The sequence below is a fragment of the Perna viridis genome, chromosome 9 (genome assembly GCF_037379345.1).
Source record: "Perna viridis isolate PV_CMFRI_1.1 ecotype Kerala chromosome 9, ASM3737934v1, whole genome shotgun sequence".
NCBI lineage: Eukaryota > Metazoa > Mollusca > Bivalvia > Mytilida > Mytilidae > Perna > Perna viridis.
In genome coordinates this window covers 22,200,609-22,228,539 of record NC_142453.1, presented here as the reverse complement: position 1 = coordinate 22,228,539, position 27,931 = coordinate 22,200,609, and the positions used below count along the sequence as shown (strand labels likewise).

Here is a 27,931-nt window from a genome sequence, read left to right as displayed (position 1 = left end):
TCTGCCGTTTTACATACAAATAATATTGATGTTTCTTAAAAATGATGGAGGCTTTAAAATAACTATTACGTCTAAACAGGTATATTAGATATAAGTGCCGGATCTAAAATATATATTTCGATTTAACTCATCAATCGCACATTCATCAGCAAATCTTCTTATAATATTGTCAATTTGTGTTCGTTTTTTTTTTCTGTATTTGTTTTTGTTTGCTTTAGCTTTTAGTTTTTTTTCTTTGTTTCTGTTAGGGGAGGGGCTGTTAAATGTTTTTATCATAGTTTTATAAAATTTAACTAACCAGGGAATGATTTGATCTCGAAATTCATACGACTTAATTTTTAATCTTACTTATGAATCCGGGGGTCCTCTGGTGTTTAGATAGGCCTTTATAAAGTCAGAGAGAGAAACAAAATTAAATGATTCAAAAATATTGTTATTCTACGACAATTAGTATTGCAGACACTCTAAGCAGTACTTTTTCGAGATTTTTTTAATTAATTTGTTTGTTCTGATAAATTGTTTAATTTTCAAAGAATTTTAAATTATCCGGGGAGTTTTTTTAGCTCGAACATGTTATGACTTAATTTTAGTTATCCTACGTGGAAATTCGGGAATCCTCCAGCGTTTTTGGTTTCCTTTGAAAATGAAACGAAAACTAATCTTTTCTGAATATGATTGAAAAATAGTGTTTATTCTACAATGAGTGTTGCCGACGCTCTGAGACATACTAAAAGAGGAAGTCTGAAGTACAACAGAGAACAACCTACAAGGGTTCGTAGGATTAACTTTTTCTTACATATTTTATAATGCCTTTTTTCCATACAATTAAACTTTACGCGGGAAGATAATCATCTAAGTTATTTTTATTGAGAAGTATTGTTGCATTTCTAATTCGGGTGCAAAAGGTAAAGTTCTTGAGAGCATTCATTCCAAACAATTATACCTTGGCTCTCGGAGACCCTAGACTGGCCTAGTGCGGATTTCCTCTGACTGTGCAACCCTCCTCTTTTTTATTTGGATATTGGTATGTCGAGTTGGGTTCAGAACGATGTGCCACACAAAAAGTTGGAGATTCAGGGGTACTGTGGTGTATCTCTCTTCAACCACTTCTAACAACTTTCAAGTTAAAATCATGTTCTTAACACCTACCTAGTTCGATTCCAGAATCATTTTCCTACAAAAATTTCATTTTTTATTGAAGTTTTGATCATTTTTTACAAGAGACACTGCTTTGTTGACATTTTGAATTGTAATACATGTGAAGTACTGTGAAATGAGACATTACTTTTGGAATGGAATTATGAAATTGTCTGTTAAATTCCAGTTTTCACAATTGTGTCTGCTCCATTCCAAACGAAAAGTAACATACTAACAAGCTCCACCAGTCTAGTCTCACACATGTGGTGCACAAATTTATTCAGGGCAAGTGTAGGCTGGAAAAAAGTTAAGTGTTTACATTGTACATGTATTTTAGTTGGTGAAATTTAATTGCTGGTATTAATTATATTTATAGTTTGAAACCATGTGACAAATATACTATGGTACATGTACATTTATACACGTATGTTACAAACAGAACAAAAACACATCAGAAATTGATGTTTCCTTTGGGAAAATCCATATATAAATCAACTTTCCCATAGTCAGTGACTGCTTTCCTAACAAAACAAATTCTTACAGCATATGAAGTTTTCAACTTGTCACGGGAAAGTGTATCTAAGTACCTAACTTTCCCTGACCCAAATTTCACTGGCCTGGGTAACGGGAAATAGGAATCCTAGAAAACTGAATATGACCATGGGGCACTCTCAGATGACCGGAGGTTAGCATACATAACACCATTTTTCAAAAAAAGGGACAAAGCATAAGCAGCAAATTATCATCCTGTATCTTTAAAATGGTTTGCTGCAAGGTTATAGAACACATCATACAAAGCCTAGTCACCTCTCACTTAGACACCAATAACATCCTGGCAGATCAACAACATGGATTCAGGAAATGCCATTCTTCTAAAAGCCAGCTTTTCAGCACCATAAACGATCCATCTAAGGGACTAAACTCAAAACAGCAAATACATGTACTACCGGGCCTCAGTAAGGTTTTTGATTAAGTCCCTCAGAAATGACTTGCCAAGAAGCTTGAATACTAGGGAGTCAGAAGCAATACCCTGTAATGGATCGAAAGCTTCCTTGCAGAGAGACAACAGCAAGTTGCTGGCATTTCATGTAACATCAGGGGTCCCATAGGGAACAGTTCTGGGACCCTTTTGCTATTCTTCGTTTTACCATCATTGTTATTACAGCCAATACACTAAGCAACAAGAAGACACATTCAGAAGTTCATGCAACCAGCCTTCATGTTTCAAAATAATCTTCCCAACCACTGCATTGTTCATATGTTTATAACCATTTTACCACATCTGCAGCATGTCATATCAGAAAATCTTATAAATATTTCATATTGGATGCTCTACAAATTTGTTGGGTTTTTTTTTTTATTATTTCAAAACTGTGCATTAAGTTTTATGCAGTTTTTCTGCTTTTTAAACAGATGTTTTCTTTCCTTTTATAGAAATTTCTAGAAGATTGTTCCCCTCCTCCAGCTATTTCTTCAAGGTTCAAAGATCAAAGATCTCCTCTCAACAGAATTGCAGAACCAAACAAGAACAGTCAATACTATCAGCGTATCGATAGGTAGGATTTTTCAACATATTGCACAAAGAAGATATTGGGTCATATAATTTTAAACATTATCATTATACAGTCTTATAAATTTGTTTATCCTTTTATATTTGTAATAGAAGAGCTTAGATTTTCCTGTGATAGTCCTGTGATTTTGTTACTTTCCAAAAGTGCCCTCTCCTGTTAGATTTGGAAGAAAATTGGTTAATTGGAGACAGAAAAAGCTTGGGTCAACTGGTACATGTATCTTGGGAAATTTTGACGGATTTTCAAATAATTTTGCTAGGGGAACTACTTATATTTGGAGGTAAATTCAGGGTAACCAAATCACTGTAGTCATCATACGCTGTACTTTAAAAGTTTGCCTGAAGGACAAGACACAAGTGTACAAGTACCTCATTTCAAACCATGAAATGCATTCCCAGTTTCAAATCTATTTGCAAGCATTTGTGCTCAGCTTGTATAAATGGCTGCTTAAGATGATGTACATGTATATTCACATATAGATAATATTGAAAATTTACTGAAAAAATCAGAATTATTTTTATTTGTGCACATTCAAATACACTTGTAATCATGTTTTCTTTTGAAGTAATGGCAGTGGATTGCAGTATGACAATATCACAGAGTCATCAGAAAAGTCAGACACCTTGTCAGAGAAAAGTTTGGAAGTTATCTCCCCTCCCATTCCCACTAGAAGTCACTCTAGTGTTACACCAGTATCTCCAGAATACACCAAAAGTGTAAAGTGTATCAAAGATTATGAAGTCAATCTTGAAAAAGAAAAAAAAGTATGTGCCAAATATGGTAATTGGTTTTGTGTGCCAAAAAGTTAAAAAAATATTTGAAATACATGTAGTAGCAGAAGCTTCTTTAGTAAAAGTATGAAACTTCTAAAAAAAAATTTTTTACAAAATATGTGTATGAAAAATATACATGTAGATTTGCTTAGGAAACACCTATCAATGTATATATTCTATCTGTAATTTAAAGAAGAATCGTCATAAACAATAGCCTAACATTTAAAGTTGTGCATTACTAAAATACATGCAATTGGTGTAGTTTTCATATCTGTCCTTCTGACCTAGGTGTTTTTTTCACGTCCTTGACTACACTTTCAGTCTCGTATGGATCAATATTCAAGATTGATTCTTGTATAATATAAGGAAATACACAAAATAAGGACACAATGGACATTTAAGGTTTTACAATGTATATGTTCTTCAGGTGAAGTTGTATCTGAAAGAAAAGGAGTTCACAAACCATACTAAGAAACTCCAGAATGATGCAGAAAATGAAATGAAAGCCATTCAAAGAAAGCTAGAGGAGAAAGCTGAAGAACAACAACAGGAGACAGAACTGCAGTTCATGCAGGAGTAAGTAATGTTCACTAAAGCTTTCTATGGCCAGAATAATCCAGGTAAAGGTACCAGTATCGTATTGCATATCCCTGAGCAGGTGTACGTCAAAACATGGATGCTATAAAAATATAGTGCATTTTCTTTTTGCCTCTCTACAAACTAATATTTTGTCAAAAGATATGAACAGTGACTTATAAAATAGAGCAAACATCACACTGTAAGATGAAGAACTTTTTTAAAAGAAAATCTAACATAATATCATAAAAATGTTCCACTGAAAAGGTTGGTTTGGTGAGTGCAAAACGAAAGTGAAAGTAGGGAAAATGGCTATTTATAGTTCGAGACTACTTTTCTGTCCGATCTTCGTGGACTCACCCTATTTTCTTTGCGGGAAATTATTTTCTCACATGTCCTTAGAAATGCTACATAAGTGAAAGTTTTATTGAATCAATTTACATATTTTTTAAAAAATCCTAAAAATATGCACTTCACTATAGAAGTCTATGGGAAAATTAATACGATACTGAGACCTAGTAAGCCAGTTTTTCAAGTAAAGTTGGATATTCAGCAAGTGGTCTTTACCAGCTGAAAAAGTAGTACCCCAATACAGGTAACACTTTTAAGATGAATTAGCCAACTTTTGAACCTGATTTTTTATGGTAGCTCTGGTTTTTTGCATTTATGGTTAATCTTTACCAAATTTGGAAATGCATTTTGTTTTCATGAATTTGTATAATATCAGTTCAATAAAATTATTATCTTGACTGTTTATGATGAGCATATCTATATTCATGTAACCTAAAGCAAGTAATACTCCTGCATAAAGGATAGTTTTCAAGTTACAACACATTTTAAGTATGTGGTTATGACTTGAAAATAGTCATTTTTCATACATTGCCTCTTATATATGAAAAAATGAATATTTTTTTTATTTTTTGTTTTTCTTTCAAATAAATAGCTAAAATGAGTTGCCATATAACTGTGTGGTTGATTTAAACACAGAAATGTCACAAAAGTCAACAGCCAATTTTTTAGTGGACTTTTTTTAGTGGTTCAAATGGACAGATTCTAATGCAGCAAGAAAAATAAAGTTGTTTTTTCATATAAAAACTGAATTTGTTCAAAAAGTATCTAAAGCAGACAGTTGTTATTATAATATTTATACCAATAAACTATTTTTCTTGCATCATAGCTATCTGTTTTAAAGAAAAAGTCCTTTTCCTGTCATATTGAGGTCCTTTTGTATCTGCCTGGGGTACCAAAATGGCTTAAAATCTGTATTTTCTGCATATGAAAAGCTATATTTTTTTTAAAACTATGATATTGGTATAATTTTTTTTTGATTTATAATAATTGAAATGACCATATCTATAGTTTAAAACAGTTGGTTGTACCAGTCATTATACTTTACTTTAAACAAGAGGCTCCCTTGAGTTAAAGACAAAATAGGAGGTTCGAATATTAATATTTCCATATATGGAAGTCACAAGTGGGGATTAAATAATGATTTGGAACTCATAGTACAGCTCATGTATCTACCATGTCAGAATAAACCCCAAATTTGCTTAGCTTGACTAATGCAGCAGCTTTTTATCAAAGGTAATATTTTCTGGCTAACACTGAGATATTAGTCTCATGCCTGGAATAGGGTACCTATATAAAAATTTTAATAGAAAACTCATGTTTATAGCAGGGCAATGATGTTCTGAATTTTCAGTATGAAAATGAATACTCTAGCAGAAAAACAACAAATTTTATGATTATATTGAAATGTTTATTAGTAATAGGTACCAGTATCGTATTGCATATCCCTGAGCAGGTGTACGTCAAAACATGGATGCTATAAAAATATAGTGCATTTTCTTTTTGCCTCTCTACAAACTAATATTTTGTCAAAATATATGAACAATGACTTATAAAATAGAGCAAACATCACACTGTAAGATGAAGAACTTTTTTAAAAGAAAATCTAACATAATATCATAAAAATGTTCCACTGAAAAGGTTGGTTTGGTGAGTGCAAAACGAAAGTGAAAGTAGGGAAAATGGCTATTTATAGTTCGAGACTACTTTTCTGTCCGATCTTCGTGGACTCACCCTATTTTCTTTGCGGGAAATTATTTTCTCACATGTCCTTAGAAATGCTACATAAGTGAAAGTTTTATTGAATCAATTTACATATTTTTTAAAAAATCCTAAAAATATGCACTTCACTATAGAAGTCTATGGGAAAATTAATATGATACTGAGACCTAAAGGGGCTTTATAGCATATAAGAGTGCAAATTTGAAGGCACAATCATGTCAGTATTGATATTTTTATTCAGGGAAATTGACAGGATATGACAGGACACTGATAAAACCATTGAAAATTGAAGGGCACCAGCACTCTCTCAAGACCATCTTTAGGGTATCCCTATAAACTTTGTATAATGTCTTTTATATAGATTTACATGTGATGTGGGCCGAACATTTATAGGTTGGGCAAACTGTGGCAGGAAAGTCTACCTGTGTTGTAAAAGGAAGTTATACATGTATATGAAACGCTAGTAAGTCAGCTTGGATAAGGGTTAATTCTTTAAATGAATTGCTTTGTAACTGCACTGTAACCCAGAAGTTTAGGGTTTGTGGTGTAAGGTTTAATGTTGTAATTTGAATCACACTTTCCCATTACACATCCCTAATCTATATATCATTTTAAGAGATTGCCCTTGATTCCCGCACAGGCAAATATGACAATCATATGGTTTGCATTATATGATTATCATATGATAATCATATGTGTTTAAGCCAAAATTACCATATGAGAATACGTCTGAATATAGCTGAAATATTGCTGCTGGGACATTAAACCCCAACAAACAAACAAACCATATGAGAATCACATGATAATCATATGACTATCATATGTTCAATATCATATGATTGTCATATGATTACCATATGATTATCATAGAATCGAGCACCATATGATTATCATATGTGGCACATTTGGCTGTGTATATGTTGATGATTAAGGTCATATACATTTTTGTAATACCCTTTTTTACTTCTTTATTTTACTTCATAAACTTGTTTTCATTTTCAAATTCAATTTCCATATTATTGATTTCAAGAAACATCTCTTTCAATGTATCTTACTTTCCAGTACTGTTTTTTAATTTTACCCTATGCAAACAAAGTATTGACATACATATACATACATACAGAAATAACCTTCATTCCACAATTGTAAACCACTCAAGAAAACTTCAGTATGAATGTTGGGAACCATATGTAGATGTGTGTGAAGGAAATAACTTTTGCTGAAGGTTTCCAAATCGAGAAAATCCAACTGAAGGGCTTTAAATGTTAAAAACTTGTTCGTGCAACTCACTTGATGGATTTTCATGAAATTTTATGTAAAGGTTGGGCATCATGCAGATTTGCATGCAAAAATTTAATGATGGTCCATTTCTTGTAAAAAAAGATAATTCAGCTATATAAAGATTAAACATTTTACTTCATTTGAACCAGGGTGTATTTTCTTTGTTAGCTTGCTCACAGTATTTCTAGTACTAGACCATGGCCTGGTTCACCATTTCTTATATACAGTAGAGATCGTTTATAACAAATCTTAGAGGACTGTCTTTGTTACTTTATTACATACATCGTTCATAATATCTGAAGCTTTTTCCAAAATCAGGATTATCTCCCTTTTTGTTTTCGAAAGTGGTATTATCATTTAACGCATGACGATATTATTTATTGATTAATGTTAATTAAATTTACCCTTCGTTTTATCCAGGCAATTTTCAGCAATAAATCTGTCACCAGGCCATAAGAAATACTTCACTATATCCCTGATTTCTCTATAATGAATTTGTTATATCAATGACAAAGTGCATTAGTTTCAAAACACTAGGACTGGGAAGTAGGTTCTTATTAAATTATAAAGCCTGAATTTGATATAACTGAACACTACTGTAGCTTAGCGAAAAGAAAATAGAAAATGTTTTCATAGTTTTATTTTTGAAGTCTATAGATTTATGAAAGATACACGTTTGTCAGTATGTATAGTATGAACACTAGTAAAATATGTTGAATAATTTGTTTGATAGAACAAAGAAAAAAAATTCAACAATTTAAATTAGGTACTCTACAAGAATATATTGATAAGATATTTATATTAGATAGTGGAATATTATCAGTTGTTTTCATTTCAGCTCTGTAGAACTACAAGAAAAACAGAGAAAATTGAGAGAGGATCACAGGCAGCATGCACAGGTAATTTTGATGCAGTAAACCTGGAAATTTGTGCACATTTTTTTTTCACAGTCGTGCAGTTTTGAATTTGCAGTTGTTCCACAAGCCTAATTATATTGTTCTACAAAGAAAATATTCACGACTGTTGAATTTTTGCACTACATCATTGTACATGTCTTACTCCAAAAATAGCCAAAAAAATGCCACAAAAATTTCACAGTTTACAGTTGATACAGATAAGAATGTTTAAAGTTTAGATAGGAAGTACATTTTTATCACAGAGAGCCAAATAAATTATGTGAATGTCTGATAAGACATCAAAAACTATCTTTTTAGTAATTTCATTCTGTCTTTGCATGGTTTAGTCTTTGTCCCTGTATTTTACATGCAAATATCATGTGACAATGTGTTAACCAATCAGATTAAAGATATCTATATTGTATTTCGGTATATTTCATTTTCTGGAGTCGCATTATTTGTCTTTCAGATGTTACAGAGAAAACATGAAAAGCTAAAAGAAGAGGTTAAAAGAATGTAAATATTCATTCTGTGTTTTTTTGTGAATGTTATTGTGTGTAACTAAACAATGAAGTTTTTGACAAAAAATCTTTTTTTTAATTTTAGACTATGACTTAAAAGGCCACTGAAATGTAGCCATTACTTTCTTGTGAATATAAGAAAAATCGATATCATGAGTTCAATTTTCTACTGTTATTTGACCATCTTGAATGATCTAATTCATGATAAAAATGAAAGTATGAAAAAATGCTGATAGATGTTGATATCCTCTGTCTAGGGAAAAAGAGAGACAGGACAGAATACAGTTGGCAGAGAGAATTATAAATGATGTTGGTACTCTCCATGAAAGATTAAAGACAATGCATGACCAATTCATCCAAAAAGATAAATTACCAGACTCCGTGAGAACTGGTTTGTCATTGGTTAGGACAAAGCATGAGGAGCTATGTCAGATGTCTGCAAAAGGTTTTGGTGATCAAGATATACCCAAGATGACAGAGACCTTGAAACTTTGTTTGAATGCTTATGAGTTCCTGAAGAAAGAATATGGTATGTTTTACATCAAAGTTTTCATTTCTTATCAGAAATATTTTAAACTATCAGTCTGTGTAAGAATTAGGTGGTATGGAAAATAATATGAAACATTTATGTCAAAACCCATTTAACGTCACTGAAGGAAGTCTTCTCTGTGTGATCTCATGCACTATATGATTGCTGCATCACTGGATTCGTTTAAAACAAATTCATTAAAATGTTACAGATAATGTGGGTTTGACATCTGCTCATTTGCTTTGTATTATACAAATGGATAAAGGAAACATTGATTCTGATGGTACAAATAGTCATGTTACACTGTCAAAGTGATCGGTTATATCATACCATGTTTCATCAGCTGCCTGATTCTTACAGGGACTGACACTTAAAGTTTTTATGCTCTGTCTCTTAGGTGTTTTTGGGGCATTATTTGTACATACATGCATGCTTGTATGGTTGAGAATACTTCATTGAAAAAATTGAAACTTGGTATGCAGTTGTAGAATGGTTTATTATTAAAGCTGCATTAGCTGTCATTTTTGTAAATTTACCTTACTTTGAATTATTTCTACTAAATTGTACTTCTCTTGTACAATTTCGTTTGATACCCACAAATAAAGTGCATTAAATGAAATACATGAAATAGGTGTCTATATATTTATTGTCTTGCAAGACAAAAAATCAACCTAGATAAGTTCGTATGTATGTGACTTCTGGTGGCCTTAATCCGTGCATGTGCTGTAAGGGTCGCTTCTTTAATAAGAAATCTGATTGCAAAGTGAAGACCGACGGACTTAAGCCGTAAAAGAAAAAAGTTTGAATATAACGCAAGGATTCTATGAAATTTACATATTGTGATATAATGCTGCTCAAATATGGTCAGTATTTATTTGAAAACTAATCAAGAAATAGATTAAATGAAATAAAAACAAGACACGTGGTTACCTGTGTATACATTATTGGTATTTTTTTACCAAGGTTCCAGTATTTTTAACCCTGGTGAATGGCCTGTCAGCAGTCTTCGGACGTAATGGCAAAAAGTAATTAGTTCAGACATATCAACCTTCTCTGATTAAAAAAACGTTTTCACAATATTCTGTAGATAGTATCGACAATTGCATTACTACAAACTTATTTCATTGAATCAGCAAAATTCAGTAGAATAAAGACTGAACAAATTTGGCAGCTAATGCAGCTTTAACTATTTTTTTCAACGGATTTGGGAAAAATAAAACCAAGGGCTACTGTAATGAATTTCAGACAAGTCTGAATATCATTGATATTGAGACTTGTCAACGTGAAAAATTTTAATTTTAGCTGGGAGACTTGTAACACTATTTTTTGTTCAAAGTTTCAGATATAGAACTGCCTTAAGTTCAATTTATTCCTTAAAGGTAAAAGAACACAGTGTAAGCATTTTTAACATGTCATTTGAGCAGGATATACAAGGAAATAAGAATGATTTATTGATCTTGTGGTATTTCATGGTTTTAAAATAAAAACACATCTTTGTAGTTTCCATAATATAATAGGAGTGCAATTGTATTAAGCCTTACTATATTGTAGTTTTTACTTGTTATTTGTTACAGATGAGGCCAACAAGAAAATAAAAGAAGAAATGGCTAAAGCAGAACAAGAAAAGGCCAGACAGGAGGCAGAAAGGAAGGCAAAGGCAGAAGCTGAGGCTAGGGAAAAGGCTGCAGCAGCCACACAGGTAATATAATATAGATCATTTAGGAAGGGCGAAGGTAAATGCTGGGGCAAGAGCTAGGTTATAGCTGTTACACGGGTAATATAATGTAGATCCTCAAGGAAGGATAAAGAAAAAAGCTGGGGCTAGGGCAAAGGTATGTCATCAAAGTACCTGTAAGCTGTACACATTATATTTTACAAATTTTGTCATTTCCATTAGAATATTTTGTAGCCATTAAAGGTACTGGTCTTACATTCCACACAAATAGGATGTTGCTGATCCTCCGTCCATATTAAATTATATAAGGACATTGTATACCCGTTCACGTAGAGGTGATTACCCTAAATGACCTGCTTATCCAGTTAATTACTGGAATGTGTCATTATTCAATGTTTACTATAAGTTGTTCAAATGTGCTTGAAGAGAGTTCTTTATAGGGCTGTAACGATGCACCTACCTCACAATACAATACTAATGATACATCTACCTCATGGTATGATACACATTGTTATACAAGAATAGCAATACACCTACCTCATGGTATGATACAAATTGTAATATAAGGGTAACGACACACCTACCTCATGATAAGATACATATTATAATATAAGGGTAAATATACACCTACCTCACAATACAATACATATTGTGATACAAGGGTAATGATACACCTACCTCACAATACGATACATATTGTAATACAAGGGTAACGATACACCTACCTCACAATAAGATACATATTGTAATGTAAGAGTAACAATACACCTACTTCATAATACAATCCTGGGGCAAGGGCAAGGTTATAGCTGTTTCACAGGTAATATAATGTAGATCCTCAAGAAAGGACAAAGGAAAAAGCTGGGGCTAGGGCAAAGGTAGCATTTGCTATACAGGTATTATCACACAGAACCTAAAGAAAGATAAAAGATGTTAGCTTGGATTGGGCAAAGGTAGCATTTGCTATACAGGTATTATCACATAGATCATTGAAGAAGAGCAAAAACAGGTATAAGAGGAAGAGTATTGTTGCTATACAGCTAATGTAAAAAGACCACCAGAAATAAAAGCAGAAGCTGTTGCAACACAGGAAGTGTAACTTTTGTGCTTTAAAGCGGTTATATAAGGTAACAAGTATGTAATATAGTTGCTTTAAAAAGGGCACGATACGAAACATATTGTAATAGAAGGGTAACGATACACCTACATCACAATACAATACATTTTGTAATACAAGAGTAACGATACACCTACCTCAAAATACAATACATATTGTAATACAAGAGTAACGATACACCTACCTCACAATACAATACATATTGTAATACAAGAGTAATGATACACCTACCTCACAATATGATACATATTGTAATGCAAGGGTGACTATACACCTACCTCACGATACAGTACATTTTGTAATACAAGAGTGAAGATACGTCTACCTCATGATACGATACATATTGTAATACAAGGGTAACAATACAAAAGATTTCAATACAATACACAACAGCATGTTGTCCTATGTATTTTCTTCAATTTGGATTAAAAATATTCGACAGATTTAAAAATGATTAATTTTGTGGAAGCCATGTTTCTCTCCTAGAGTTTATAACTTTGATCTTAACAAAAGTTAATGGATTTTTCCTCACAAGACATGTCCTACTTTACTATTTGCAAAGTAATTTCATCAGTTGTTTGAAAAAAAGTTGTATTTTGACCTGTATCATATTGTATCGAAACCTCAGTCAAAGGTATCGTGTATTGTGACCAAAGTATTGTAATACGTCAATATTGCAGTGAATTGTTCCATCCCTACCTCTTAGGTATATTATGACTGATCACTATTGGTAAATACTTGCATTGTTGTTCTTTTTTACTTTGAACATGAAATGTTCTGCGTAAAATATGTTGCTTCCATGAACTGACTGGTTGTCAGTATAACAAGGATTGGAAAGTAGTGTGTTTTTTACTTGAGAGTAAATCATGGAATGTATTGTGAAATCAAATTTCCATATTTTTCTAATATGTGAATAGTATCGATAGAATATGATTTAAACATAAAATATTTGAAAAAAAGTGGAATTAGAATTGAAAAAAAACATAAATGGAAAATGTAAACAAATTGTATTATATTTTACACATAGTCAACTGTCAGTGCAGTTGTCGCCATGGACAATAGTAATTGAAGTGATTGGGTATTTGACACCTGAAAGGATGTAGAAGTGGCCATGGACAATAGTAATTGAAGCGATTGGGTATTTGACACCTGAAAGGATGTGGAATTGGCCATGGACAATAGTAATTGAAGCAATTGGGTATTTGACACCTGAAAGGATGTAGAAGTGGCCATGGACAGTAGTAATTGAAGCGATTGGGTATTTGACAACTGAAAGGATGTAGAAGTGGCCATGGACAATAGTAATTGAAGCGATTGGGTATTTGACAACTGAAAGGATGTAGAAGTGGCCATGGACAGTAGTAATTGAAGCGATTATGTATTTGACACCTGAAAGTAGTCAAGTGTTTTGCTCCTTATTAAGTAACAGTGGTGTGACATTCTTTTGTATGTCAGAATTCTAGTGATCTTGACTTTTTTAATTATTCAATTAAGATTAAGATTTTCAATATGCATGATATGTGTACATAAACAAAAACCATATACATGTACATATTTTTTTTTCAATTATACAAACATTTCAGGATTCCTACACTGACACATGTACAATGTGCCCAAACTTGTGCCATTTGTTTAAAACCTCTGCAGTCAGACCAAGCTACACCCTTTGAAGCATTTTATTTGCTTCTATCTCAGAAAACATGATAGTTAAAAAGAAACTATAAATTTTTGAAATATTTATGAAGATAAAAGATAAAACCTACAAAGACCTCCATTAGGTTGGAGTGAACATTGATTCCTTGTGTGCATAACACATGTACCCTGAAAAGACCAACAAGTGGCTGTCTTTAATGTTTTTTATGGTTTTGTTTTTCTTGAAATCTGTTGGTAAATGAAGTAAATCCTTATGACAATCCTGCAATAGTCTCTACATGTGGAAGTGAATATTGTTTCTAAAACTTTCTGTCTAGGAAGAGGAAACTTTCAAACAATGAAATAACCACCAATCAAAACATGGAGTGGCAGGGATACCCCAACTCATACAGGAAATTGATATCAGATATCTTTTACAATATACACCCCATCTTTAAATACATGTAGCAACACACCACTGTCCATCACTAGCCAAGATCACTGTGTGTGACGAAATTCAGATGGGCTATGGAAATTCAGATGGGCTATGGACCAGTTGAGTGTGGTTTTTATTTACAAGTTTTATTGGTTATAAAGTAGTTATTCCTTTAATCCTCATTAATTTTTTTTTTCTAAACAACATACATGTATTTTGCTTGTTTTTATTTTTTTTAAATCCTGTAAATCATGGGGTATAAAAGAATCACCACATCTGTCTGTCTGCCTGTTCATCTGTACACATTCCATCTAATGGAAATAGTCCAACACAATAATTTACATATTAAACCTCACCAGTGCAATCCTTCTAAAACATTCAAGGGATTTTGATGAAATTGTATAAGAATGTTGGGCATTATTTGTCGATTGCATGAAAGAATATGATTATCATCAGGGACTCCAAAGTGAGGTTATCCATCTTACGGCTTATGCTTAACTCCAGCAGAGGGTATTCTGTCTGTAAGCTTGCTCACAGTAACTCTATTTTTTCATAGGTTTGTCTGTCTTGACAGGACATATCATGGTATACTAGTGTCTGTTCATTGGTCAGTCTGTCTGTTGTTTTCACTTTGTTCAATAATTCAAGAATGGGGCCACCAATTTTTGTGAAATTTAGGTCAATTTTTTATTTCTTTTGATTTGAGCTCCCTTGTGATTTTTATAAACAAATTTCTTGTGAAAATCTGCTTGATACTCCTGTTTAGCTGAATAAAGAACTAATTACATTTGAATAATAATTAAAAGATGTCTGGTATTTCCAAGTGAGCTTTTCAGGCTCTCCAGAAATTCTATTTAGGCATGTCATTTGTCTTACTGATTTTCCTATAACTATGAATCTCTTTTATTAACTCCAATCTGCTTAACAAAACAAGTCACTACCTAAGCTATGGGAACAATTGACTACTGTTTACATGTATATTATAAAATCTGATCAATACTCACCTGTGAATTTTTAATAACAGCTTTAGGCTATTTAAATCTCAGGTACATGTACATATGTAGCTACCTGGATTATTCTATTATTCATTGGATAGGTGAGTACATGCTTGATTAATCAAGTTGTTTTTTTTATTGAAGAATTAGAAAAAAAACTGAATTAAAAATGAATTAAAATTGAAATTAAAAACTTTATTTTTAAAAGAATCACATTGCAAAAAATATTTTTAAAGGCAAATTTGAATTCTAAATGTTTATACCCTCCTTCATAAAATTGGAAGAGTCCTACAATTAACTTGAACTCACTTGACTAATGATTTTGGATATGATTGCAGCAAAGGACTAAGTGCTTTGAATTTCTTTGGAATTGTAGTCTTGGATTAAGTGCTATGATTTTCTATATAGAATAATATATATTTGTATTGGGATTAAGTGGTATTATTTTCATTGAACTGCCCGAGGTTATTAATTGGGCAATTGAGAAAAAGATTTAATCTTTCTATCAAATATAGACTTGGATACCTATGCAATAACAGAAAGTTGAAATCTTTTGTCAGTCATCTTGTTGTCTGCCTAAGGCAGCTCATTAGGTGATGGGTATTCAATCAAAAGACTTCACTCAGTCTATAGGCTAATCTATAAATAAAGAAGTACTATCTTTAAAATAAGACAGCCATCGCAGTGAAATTTTGTTCTTTTTTACTTCTAAGTTTCTACATTTCTTTTAAGAAAATAACACATGGCACACAATTTTTAAGGTTCCGATAAAGTTTTTTCGAACGCAACTAAGTTATTAGTATTTGACTAATCAGGAAAAAGAACTGTGATCAAGTGACTTGTTTCTTTTTTATCCATTCCATAATAGACCAATGATGTCTATGCTCCATGCAACAAAGTTTTGTGGTATAATGTTTTTGACCCATCTGTCAGTCCTTCTTTGTGTCATAGCATGTTGTCACCTGGAAAGCAGACTTGTCTTTTGACGGAATTACTTTCCAACTTTGGTGAATGGTTAGTAGCAAAATCTTGGATGAGATTGATTTTCACAGAAATTGGACAAAGGGGACTGTTTTTTTGGATGAGGGAACTTAGTAATTAAAAAATGATTTAGAGTTGTCACCTGGGTGGCAGCTCCATCTATTCACCAATTTCCTTCAGACTTCGGTGAATTGTAGGTAGCTAGAAAATCTCAGATTTTCACAGAAATTGGTCAAGGGAGACCATTATTTTGGAAGGGGGACTTAGTAAAAATCAGTGATTTAGTGTTATCGCCTGGATAGCACCTCCATCTTTTCACTGATTTCCTTCAGACTCTGGTAGCTATAAAATTTTGGATGGGAAAGATTTTCACAGAAATTGGTCAAGGGAGACCACCTGTTATTTGGGTATGGGAACTGAATTGTATGTGTGTGGGGGTGGTGTTGTGTCACAGTGAGTGACAGTATGCTTACTAAGATTCTTTAATAACACAAGTAAAGTGCAATATGCTATAACTACATTGTATAACAGTAATCCTAAGACAAAAAAAATAATACATTCACAGGTAATTTTTAACTGTAACGGGGCCAGTTGGTAGTTGCCTATAGGTGTGAGAATATTCTTTGTTCTTTGAAGGCCTAAAATTGACTATAGATTGGCTGTATTTTTTCATGGTCTATTTGAATTGTCTCTAAAACATATTCCCTCTTTCCACTTCTGTATTGCTTAGTAAAACTAAAATGAGATAGTCAATTAAAGGCTTAGAGGCATACAGTATTCCATAACTTGTAAAACATAAACCATCATAATTGATTCTTTAAGGAAGGTATAGGTAGCAGCTGATTTGGACTTCTTCATAGATGGCTGCCATTGGTTACCTACTCAGGAGGTCTTACTCACAGGTACTTGTAGAAAGGACTCAAGTAGAGCCTTTGATGCCAGTCCCCCGTGTTTTACTAGGCATGGGTTTCATGAAAAAAAGTTTTCCTCAAAATTTCAAGTTTAACAGGTTGTGAACAATTCCTGAAATTAGGTTTAACTTCCCATTAGAGGTACTTCCCCTTTTACTATGAAAATAAAGAGGTTTCTTAAAGTGAAATATTGTTAAACAGTGGGAATATTTGTGTATCTTTGAGTAAATTTTGCACAAGAAGTATGTTGTTATTTTCAATATTTCAAAAGTTACAGAGTCAATTAAAATACAATATTGTAAGGCCCACAAGTTTTTAGATATTAAAAGAAAAGGGCTCATTCAAATGCAATAAATATTCCCACTTTTAATTAAATATAAGACATTTTCCATACTTTATACTTTGTGCAATATTTTTGTTAAAGGGGGATTTACCCTTATTTCAGGATTTGTTCCCAACCTATTCAATTGATTTGATTGGTTAAAATTTGAGTTGAGGAAGGTGTTGAGATTCTTTACAGAACCAGGCCTTAAACAAATTTAGTATTTTTTAGTTTTTTTTTCTTTAATCTATGGTATACATGTAAGTCATTCCAAATACAATTATTACTATCAAACAGTGTTTCTCTCCATATGGATTTTCTTATACCAGGTCAAAAGTAGAATGGCATCCAGATGCTTTATTGGGTCCTGGCTACAAGTACCTGTGGTGTTACTATAGCAACTGACCAATTTAAATGTCTCAATAGCTTCATTGATCCTTTTGTATCATTCAGCGGATTGATCACAAAAGAGTGATTGCAAAGTGATCAGTATTTCACAACTATTTTAACATTTGAATAGGACTATGAAATATTCTCAGCAATATGAGTCTTGATATGTGTTCTATTTTTACAGGTACCAGCAACTCCTGGGTTAGCTACTGGTCCCCTGGCTGCCTCTACTCCTGCTTCATCATTATCTTCTGCATCAAGGGGAGCAGGTTTGTCACCCTCATGACATTAATGATATACCTGTTAACCTTTAGAATAGTTCATGTTGGAGATTCTCCCCCATTGTCACTGTCTCCAGTGGAATATTTTTATGTAATAGCAAATTTGTGTTAAAATTCAATTATTAAGTATTTTTTCACAAAAAAAAAATTGTAATGTTAATCAAAATCCTTTCACAAATCTTACAATTAATTGTTTAATTAGAGACTAAATTTTTCATTGATTTTGTGGGAGTCTCCCCCTAATGTTGGAGGGTTAACAAGTATGCCTGGATATGTATACACATAACAAAGTGGCATTCATGGGAAAATATATATAATAAGTAATTGGATTTGTTACTAGATTATGGTATTATTTTGAAGTTTGTGATGCATTGAGATGGAGACAGGCATAGCATGCACTAATGACTCCACTAATCATTAAAAACTTTTCCAAAATATTGTTCAACTTAGAGATAAATAGTTAAATTTAGATTTGCAACATTCAAGCTTTAACAAACATGTACAGATATTAATTTTACCATAGTAACAGGGGAAATAGTTTAAACCAATAATTGGCTAAAATACATCAAGTTTCTCAAATGAAATCAGTAGAAAACCTGGGAGAATGTACAATAAAAATGGTGGATAATCTCTCACAAAGATTTATTAACTGCCCAGTGGTTCTGAAGTCTCAGGAATTTTTAATCACTGGCTTAAAATGGATAAAAGTAAAATTCACCTTGAAATAATAAGAACAGAAAAGTGTAAGAATGAATCTTACAGATGAAGTAAAATAGTCTTGCTTACTTTTAAAGTTTTACATCTTGTATCTTAATTTTAATTTACAGAGGGTGTTTTAAGATGTGTAGACGAGAAGGCATTAGCCCAGTATACAAAGCTGCAGGCTCAGGTCAAAAAGGCAGAGGAAGAGTCCAAAACTTTGTTTAATAATGCACAGGTATTTTACTTTAATCTTTTCATGCTATTTGAAGTGTCATTGAAAAACAGGTAGATAAAATGATATATTATTATTAGACTTGTCTAGGTTTGCTATAGAGAAGGGTTTTTGGTAATAATAATTATAGGTTTCATAATGAGTGAAGGTTTAATATCCCAAAATATCACCTCAAATTATTTTACATTTCAACATCATAACAAAAGAACCCTAGCAAGTTTGTAATGATGGTGAAATTAAGTACAGCGAGATGATATTTTGTCGTGTTGGTAGATCAGTGTTAAAAATATCACAATGTCCCTTTTGACCGTGGAGAATGATATTCAATCACACAACCAATCCCTACAGTGAATTTTTCATATCACATCATCATGGTGTAATATCACAAATATCTAGCTGTCCAGGATGTAGATAAAACTACCAAAATCATAGAGAATCATTATTTTTACATAATACATGTACATGCATTTGGTGGAATGTGATTACTTTGTTATTAAAACTTTATTTACAGTTCATGCATACATAGCTCAGAAAACAAAGTAGAAGGTTTTTTTTTTCAGCCAAATAAGGGAAACACCTGATTTTAGGGTATATACTTTTAAGCAAAGATTAGCTTAAGCATCAACATTTTTATGTCACTTAAAAACAGGCACAAAACTGATGTAAGCATATATACCCCCAAGAATATTATAGCATTTAAAAAAAAAACATATACCTGTGCTGTTCATTTCAAATCATTGTAAAATTGCAATTTGGTCAACTTTGCAAAATTGTATGCAGAAACTGTAAAACTTTACTGTATATAGTATTGTTTGTAATAAAAACAATAAACCTTTCTCTGTTTTGTCTTCCTGACCATAAAATGTTCCTTTTTCAGCTGAAGAAGATGAAATTTGACATCCAGAAATCAGTGAACACCCCTATCAATAATATTTCTCCTGTCAGTGGGGACCATCTCAGGGACAAACTACAGAGACTTCTCAGCCTATTAGGTGGACAGACTGTTGATTTGTCAGGAAAACGTTTTTCACTGGCGGGATGTCCACAGGCTTTACCATTCTGTAAAAATCTGATTGGCAAAATGATTGTGGTGAGTGAAATTTTGAAATATTTTGCAAGTTTCACATTTCAAGTCTCTGATGAGAATTTTTTAAACTTAAGTCTCAATTCTGTAGATTTCTTCTTTGATTAGGTATTGTTTTAACTTTTCCAACCATCAACCACTTAATGATGATTCATTTTTGTAATAAAAAGAAAGTTACATAAGTTTGATATCAATTTATTGATAGTTGGCTGTTATTTCTGTGAGCTTACACATTAAAAATTGAACTTGTGTGAGGGAAAAGTACAAAGTAAGGTTTTTTGCTTTAAAAAAATCATTCTCTCATTCTGCTATTGATGTATGAAATTTTGACTACTCCTGTTAAACATACAATTGTTGGTAATCAAGGGAATCAAGATTCTGGCAGAAATTATAAGAGTGTAACATGTGTAATCCAGGGATAAAACACTAGACATGAAAAATAGACACACACAACATAGAACATGAAACAAACAAAGTAATAGGTACAAAGGAACAAAAGTAATTGACTAACTCCAACTTCACTAAAAACTTGGAGCATGGACCAAGTGCACTGGTAGGGTTAGCATCCATTGCTTTTTAGAAATAATCTAATTAAAATTAGACCTATCATTTTTTTCATTCAGTTACTGCATGTAGGGTCTAACAACACTCCTTCTTACTATCTGTTCAGATGACCTTTTCAGAATTGTTGGGTTTTTCCCTTTGAATAATGCTTTCAATGATTGGAATTACTGGTAGGTCTAATTTTAGTTAGATTGTTCTAGAAACACTTGCTGAGTTTCTCATAAAAGCCAAAGAATTGGTGTTTGCAATATTTTATATGCTTTATTGAACCTTCATGAACTTGGGGAAATAATTTGACTTTCAGAGAAAAGGAGAGGAACAAGTGTCATCAAAACATCAGTCAGCCTTTGCTATAGCCTCAGTTACAGTAGGGTTGATAGTGGAGCACCCTGACTTACTCCCTTCTCTACTGGGACATTTCCACCAACTTTGCCCGTACACTGTTCCTTATCATATTACTAAAGCTGAAGGTCAGACAATGGAAGACTATCTCAAGTAAGTTTTGTGACACAAGTCTATATACTGTGGATTCATTTTTTGTTCATTGGGTACTAATTTTCATGGTTTTTATGAGTACTGTTGAAACATGAAATTAAAATTCCAGCAAATGATAACATCTGTGAATGAATGGTTAATCTCAGTATTTAAGTGACATTAGGAAGAAGAAATATCAAGCAGTTGCCATCCTGTCACCCTAATTGTTAAATTGAACGGATTATCAATTGTTTTCTAAGCCTCATATAGCCTTAGAGCTACATGAGTTACAGAATGTTAGTAAATCATATAAGTGACTCGGTATTCTCGACTAATCTCGTCTTTCCTCAGATAACTGGTGTAAAAGTGATGTACACTCAGTGTTTTACCACTTTCTGTTTACCATGAACTATGAATGTTGCCTCAAGTTTAAATTCACAAAAAGTTGGTTCTGAAACTTAATCCAGGAAATGAAAACAAGAGTCTTAATTCACTAAATGTTGTATCATAATTAAGTATTGCATTCATAATTAAAGTAAGTTATGGGTCAAAGAACACCTTTAGAAGTTAGTGTTGTGAGACAGGTGTCCACAAAAAAAAATGCTGACAAAATTTTCATTGTAAATCTTGAGCCATAATCACATCAATTCAGGGATAATTTACTGGAATGCAGATAAATTCACCAATGTATATTTTTATTATTATGACCCATGAACCAGGTATTATAAAAAAAAATGTATTTTTTCCTCTAACCACCAAAATTAATACCCACAGTATATAACCAAGCTTTTAGATTTTAGAATTGCATATTAAAAGCAGCTTTTACCTATCCAAGCAAATCTTTTGGTATACATGAAGACAAGGTGTTTACATGTTTGTGAATAATTCTATGCTTAAACGTATCATTTAAGTTTTGTACAATTTATTTTTTGGAAGAAAAGGATTTTGAGAAAAAAAACATTACATTTACTGTAGTTGATTCGTTCTGTACTGTTGATATTAAAATCATAATTTTTACCCCACTCAAGGGAAAATATTTCTGGTACTGTCAGTCTTATGTCTGACAAAAATAATTTGAAAATGACAGCAATGTAACAGAAACGTTGATTCTGTCAGACATGGGGCTAATTTTGTCTGTCTGGTCTGACTTGTTCAACAAATTTTGCAAATAAATATTAGTACATGAACTACTAGGAATGTACGATTGGTCATAGGGTACCAATTTTTATGGATTTCGAAAATAAGGTTAAACAAAAAATTTGATTCCCAATTAAAACGATTTTTTACTTTAAATTGTATGACAGGATCATTAAAACCACGAATACAAGAATATCATGAATTTGTGTTTTCCCCCTAAACCACAAAAATTGACACCAAGGACTTTCATAGTATTGAGCAATATTTGTATTAAGTATGTTTGATCCTTTTCCTTATATTTATTTTCTGTAAAATAATTTCAAACATTTCAGGGCATTAGGTTACAAGTATGATAGTGATGGAAATCCAGAAAAACAGGATCAGTTTTTGAAACGTATGTCTGGTATCATGAGACTTTATGCTTCCATAATGGTGTCTCATCCCCCCAGGGGACATAATCCATACAGCACAGAACATGCCTGGGCTTGGTTGGCAATGGTGATGAATATCGAGCCTCTTCCTGATATAACAACAACTATGATCTTTGACCTGTTAGAGGTCACTGGGCATGCTCTCTACAGGGACTACAAAAAACAGTTTTTCAAACTTTTACATATTTTGATAAAAGAATTTTTGCCAAAGCTGAAGAGAGTTGCTTCTCCAAGTGGTGCTGGACCAATGACTAGACTTGAAGATTTTTTACAGAATAGTGTGAAGAATAACGGGAATATTCCTCCGCCAGAGGGATTACTTTCTGCCCACTTTTGGTTTTCTTGATGACAGCCAACTATTTTTTTGGTATTTTTTTCTAAATTTATTTTCTATCATGTTAATAATCACGATGAGACATTGTTCATTTGACAGTATTCCCTAATTATTTCATTCATCACCAATTTTAGCATTTTTTGAGATTGCATTTATGAATATTAATTGTTGGCAATGTCACTACATACATGTAACTCAGGAAACGATATTTATATGTACTTTCAAAATTTAAATTATCAGGAAAAATGTGAAAATCAAATTCGGTAGAGGAATAATCCGAAATATTGTATATGGTGTTGTAATTATACAAGACAATTCTTACTCGAGTATGAACACGGTAAATGAATCAGGTGCTGTTGATGGGATAAACGAGAAATAAACATTTGTTTATGTTAAACATGGTCTAATACCAAAATGAACTAAATATTAAACAAATTCATTTTTCATGGTGTAAAGTTTTGATAGAGACGAATCATGTGTGGCTAGTTGTTACTCTGCTCCCAAAACATTCGACTGGGGACGTTTGTCATGAACATTTTTGGAACTTAGTGGACGTTTTCTTCTCATCTACCTCATATGATATACAGCTGCAACTCGAACATTCAGCTGGACATGTTCCGTTATCTCCTTTAACAACCAGCTGGACATGTTCCGTTATCTCCTTTAACAACCAGCTGGACATGTTCCGTTATCTCCTTTCAAGAGCAAGTTCCCATCCATGTAAACAAATGTCATTAAAATGTACTGTACAATTTTATTTCTCTTAAATCTTTACTGTAGGGTTGTTTTCAGTTCAGTTGGAAATAATTTAATTTTAGGGGAACTTTAAATTAGAAGAAAGAAACAAAATGAGTCGTAAATAAGTACACATAAATGAGTCTTTTTTTTTCTTTATCTAGATCTTATTAACAGAACCTGCCAGGGACAAATTGAGTGACAATAGGTGACCAACACACTGCTTCAGTTTGGAAGGCAGAAACTCTAGAAAAACACCTATTTCTATTCTCCATTGCTCATTCTTTTCCCCCAAAGAATTGCACAAGCTTTTCCGTTGATAATTGATAATTTTTTTGGGGTTTTTTTTTTCTCATTTCAGGATTTTTGTTAACATTCCAATAAGTGGCTGTCTTTGTAAGAATCATGCAAAATCTGAAAAATGTGATACACCCTAAAATAGGCTCATATTTTTATTTTCGTAATTAAGTTGTTTTATGGATCTATATTGTGAAATGTGTAATTATTCATTCATATCCTCTGTTCTGAGAGGAGATAATCAACATTGAAAATCCAATAGATTCTATTGTATTTGAGTTATCTCCCTTTACTGTGCATTCTATATAATTTTATCTCCTATGAACATGGATTATATGAAAAACCACATGTTACTTTCTGTTTACTATGACATTTTAAACAAAAACTTAAAAATAAAAAATATGTAGGCTTTCCAACCATGAATCACATTTTGCATGATTCTCATGTGGAGTGCTACTTAAATTGTAAAGAATTTTTAAATAAATATAAATTTGATTTTCTATTCAAATGAAAATTCAAATCTGCAATCAAAGCTGTCTATTCTGCTGCAGAAATTCCACCCCCTATTTCCTAATTTCCTAATCTACCTTAGAATGTCAATATCACACCTTCAAGGTCTGCAACACAACTCAATTGCATTTACAATAGCATAAATTGTAAATAAGGTCGCATCAAGAGGTGCGATGAAATTACCTGCTGAATATACTTTAAGCCCCGTTTACATGATCAAAGTGTTTTTGATAGTATAAACTTCCTTCAAAAACTTTTATCAAAAACAAGGTTTCAGACATATCGTCAAAAATATTTTTTTTTTTTTTTTTAGAAAAGCCAAAATCTTATTAAAACATCTGTGACTAAAAGCAACGCTGACAATTGAAACAATGTTCATTAAACAACAGTGACCCAAAATTACCTGCGATCTACATGTGCTGATTATAAAACAACAAGACTCCACAGTTCATATGGTATTGTTCATTTTGTCTTTAATATTCAAGTTTTGACATTGAAGTAAACTTGTGTCCTCACAAAAGTATATTTCTGCGTGAAAATTTGTATTTTATGGTACGAGTGAATCCTTTGTTACTAGTTTTGAAGGCTTCTTGTAAACTGAGCTCTAGATTATCTTCCTACATATTTGATTCTGATGCAGCTGATAAGAGGTTACTCCTTGAAACAGTGTACAGCATACAGAAATTTACAATATATAAAACTGGTATTTTTCTAAATATCTAAAATATGGGTCTTTTGATTTAATAAATTAGTAACTGAATTTTTAGGCCTTTACTCGCATTATGTCGTATCCAACATTTAATCACAGTCCAAGTTAGCAGTTTTCTATGCTGCGTCCATTGGTTCAACTTATACGGTCGTGTCAGGATGTGCCGTTCGAAACTTAATGATCGTTTTAACTCGCCTAACTTGACAATAGAGACATCCATGAACCGGTCGGATTGGGTCCGTTCTGTATACTCGTACCGCTTGTAATAATGCATATTTACACCATAAAGTATGAATTGAAGTGTCCTAACATTTTAATACGCTTGTCGATATTTAGCCGTTTACAATCGTACGTTAAACCTTTGGACTGCACTTCCAATAATGCAACGTAGACAGCCTTTGATTCAAATTTGATGGCAGGGGTATACATTTTGTAACTTCAGATTTCAAACCAATCAGACAAATTTACACTATATCACTTTGATCAATGCTTAAAAGAGCAGTTGGATAATGGTATTACCATATTTATGATTCCCTGATTATGTTATAGATATTCACCAAGCGGTAAGGAAAGACTTTGGTATAGAATAAATGGTAACCCTTCTATCTATCTGGTATGAAATGGTAACCCTTCTATCTATCTGGTATGTAATGGTAACCCTTCTATCTGTCTGGTATGTAATGGAATCCCCTAAATCATATCAATTATCAAAATACCAGTTACAAATGAAACTGACAAGTAACTTTCATAAAAAAAAGACTGGGTATATGAATTAAGGTGAGGTTGCGGTTACAATATGCCGTCTTGATAGAAAAATAAACACACGTATGTTCCAAATACCCGAGTAGTGTAAAAACTTAGGTCGACACAGTATGTTACATTCGTACCTGATCTACATCATAGCATAGTATGTTGTTTGCTGTTGGTGTTTGTTCGCCATTTATGTAAACACCAGCATATTTGTTCATAGCAAATCCATGTACACATATCAACACTAAAATGTACCCCAACAAATTGCAGGAAATGTCTTTCCCTATCTCACAAATTGTACTCGAAAACAGCTAAATTCATGTATTCAAAAGTGATTAAAAAGACTGTCCGTTTAGAAACCAGACAGTTCCAAAATTATGGATGACACAGGGTAAATTATTCCACGGCGTGTTTTGTTTCAATGTACTGTTCATATCATATATATATATGTCCAATAGTACAAAGGATTTTTTTTTAAATCGGCAATGAATGGTTCAGAAAATGATTTCACAGTTCTCTAAGAAAGCAACCAAAGCTTGCACAAAATGAAAGGATTATCTCCCTTTTTCAATAAATGTAAATACTTTCTATGTAGTTTGTTTTACTTTAACCGTTGCAGTCAAAAACAAACATTCTTTGAGAAAGAATACATTTGCGATATGCAATGGATGATTTTTTTTCCATGGTATGTGCCTGTTTTATTTTATTATTATTATTTGCGTTGAGGCCCTCTTAAAGTGTTATTCAAACGAAAATGTAATATTATTTTATTGTCTGTTTCTAATCTTTCGGCATATTCTGATTTTTTTGTAGATTTAATTCAATTATATCAATTGTAGGAATCTTGTTCCATATACGTATTGCCGGACAATTTTCTTTTTTTCAAATGCCTTGGCATTGCAATTGTCTCTCGACGTGTACACAGGCCCAGAATCTTACAAATAATTTTTCATGCAATCTTTGTTTTCACGAAATGTAATTTTTGCATTCCGGAATATATCATATACTTGTAATCGTAATAATTTGCGATATTTATAAGTGTGATTTTATATTTGTGGCACTACATCCTATCGAGAATTAAGACAGTGAAAATTTAATCACGCAATGGATAGAACAAATTCAGACTACTGCTTACCGAGAAATGCACAGATGAGAACCGATGTTGTCATGATCGTTGTAACTGAACTATGTAAAACTGATCTGAACAGTCCAAAACACCAAGCTCGTATGTTATTTATTAAGTGATAGAATGACAATTCGTTAATGGTTAACACTTTTTCTTAAGAATGAACATTACAACACATCGAGCATTTTTTGTTTTGTGGTTGGAACAGGTTGTGTTGTTAATTTTAGTTCATTTTATCAGAAGTATTATTGAGTTGTTTTTTTTTTCTAGCAATATATTTTATATGTTCCCGTATTTGAAAAAAAAACAACTTTGTGAACATTATTTTGGCTCTGTAAAGAATATTTCATAACACCAGAAAATCAAATGGCTTTAAAGAATAATCACGCGGAGAAGATCAAGATTCGAGCGGAAATCAAATTACAAGGTTATATATTCCAATGATAAAGAAAATACAAGGAAAATAGACAAACACAACTACAAAAAAAGAAACAAAAGTAAAATTGGGAGCATGAACCAGGTGCACCGGTATGGTAAGCATCCTCCGGGATCCTAAAAAAAACTGTAACGTCCGTGTTAAACGAAAGAAGAAAAAAATTGTCACAGTGAAAAAAAGGGTTTTCATATGAAAGTTGAAAACACCAAAAAGATCCACGATTTCATAATGACGACCGTATAACTTCTACAGTAATGAATTCAATCATGTAGCAAATAACCCTGTTCTAAAAGCCTTATTGTAAGAAGCCTAGTGC

General features: G+C 32.4%; 1 protein-coding gene across 2 annotated transcripts; it reads left to right on the top strand.

Moving 5' to 3' along the window:
• The first annotated feature begins 595 nt into the window (after nucleotides 1–595).
• LOC148607343 (uncharacterized) lies at nucleotides 596–23,498 on the top strand. Of its 2 annotated transcripts, XM_088543913.1 has the most exons (14): nucleotides 596–771; nucleotides 2,572–2,693; nucleotides 3,274–3,472; nucleotides 3,909–4,057; nucleotides 6,489–6,590; nucleotides 8,247–8,307; nucleotides 8,774–8,820; nucleotides 9,083–9,354; nucleotides 10,929–11,053; nucleotides 17,998–18,082; nucleotides 18,922–19,031; nucleotides 19,906–20,118; nucleotides 20,981–21,171; nucleotides 22,620–23,210. In XM_088543913.1, exons 1-14 carry the CDS (start codon nucleotides 700–702, stop codon nucleotides 23,062–23,064), a joined length of 2,193 nt encoding a protein of 730 aa, XP_088400039.1. In that variant the 5' UTR covers nucleotides 596–699; the 3' UTR covers nucleotides 23,065–23,210. The 2 variants fall into 2 exon arrangements, with proteins under 2 accessions (XP_088400039.1, XP_088400041.1); XM_088543915.1 differs by lacking the exon at nucleotides 6,489–6,590 and having other exon boundaries at nucleotides 22,620–23,498.
• The last annotated feature ends 4,433 nt before the right edge of the window (nucleotides 23,499–27,931 follow it).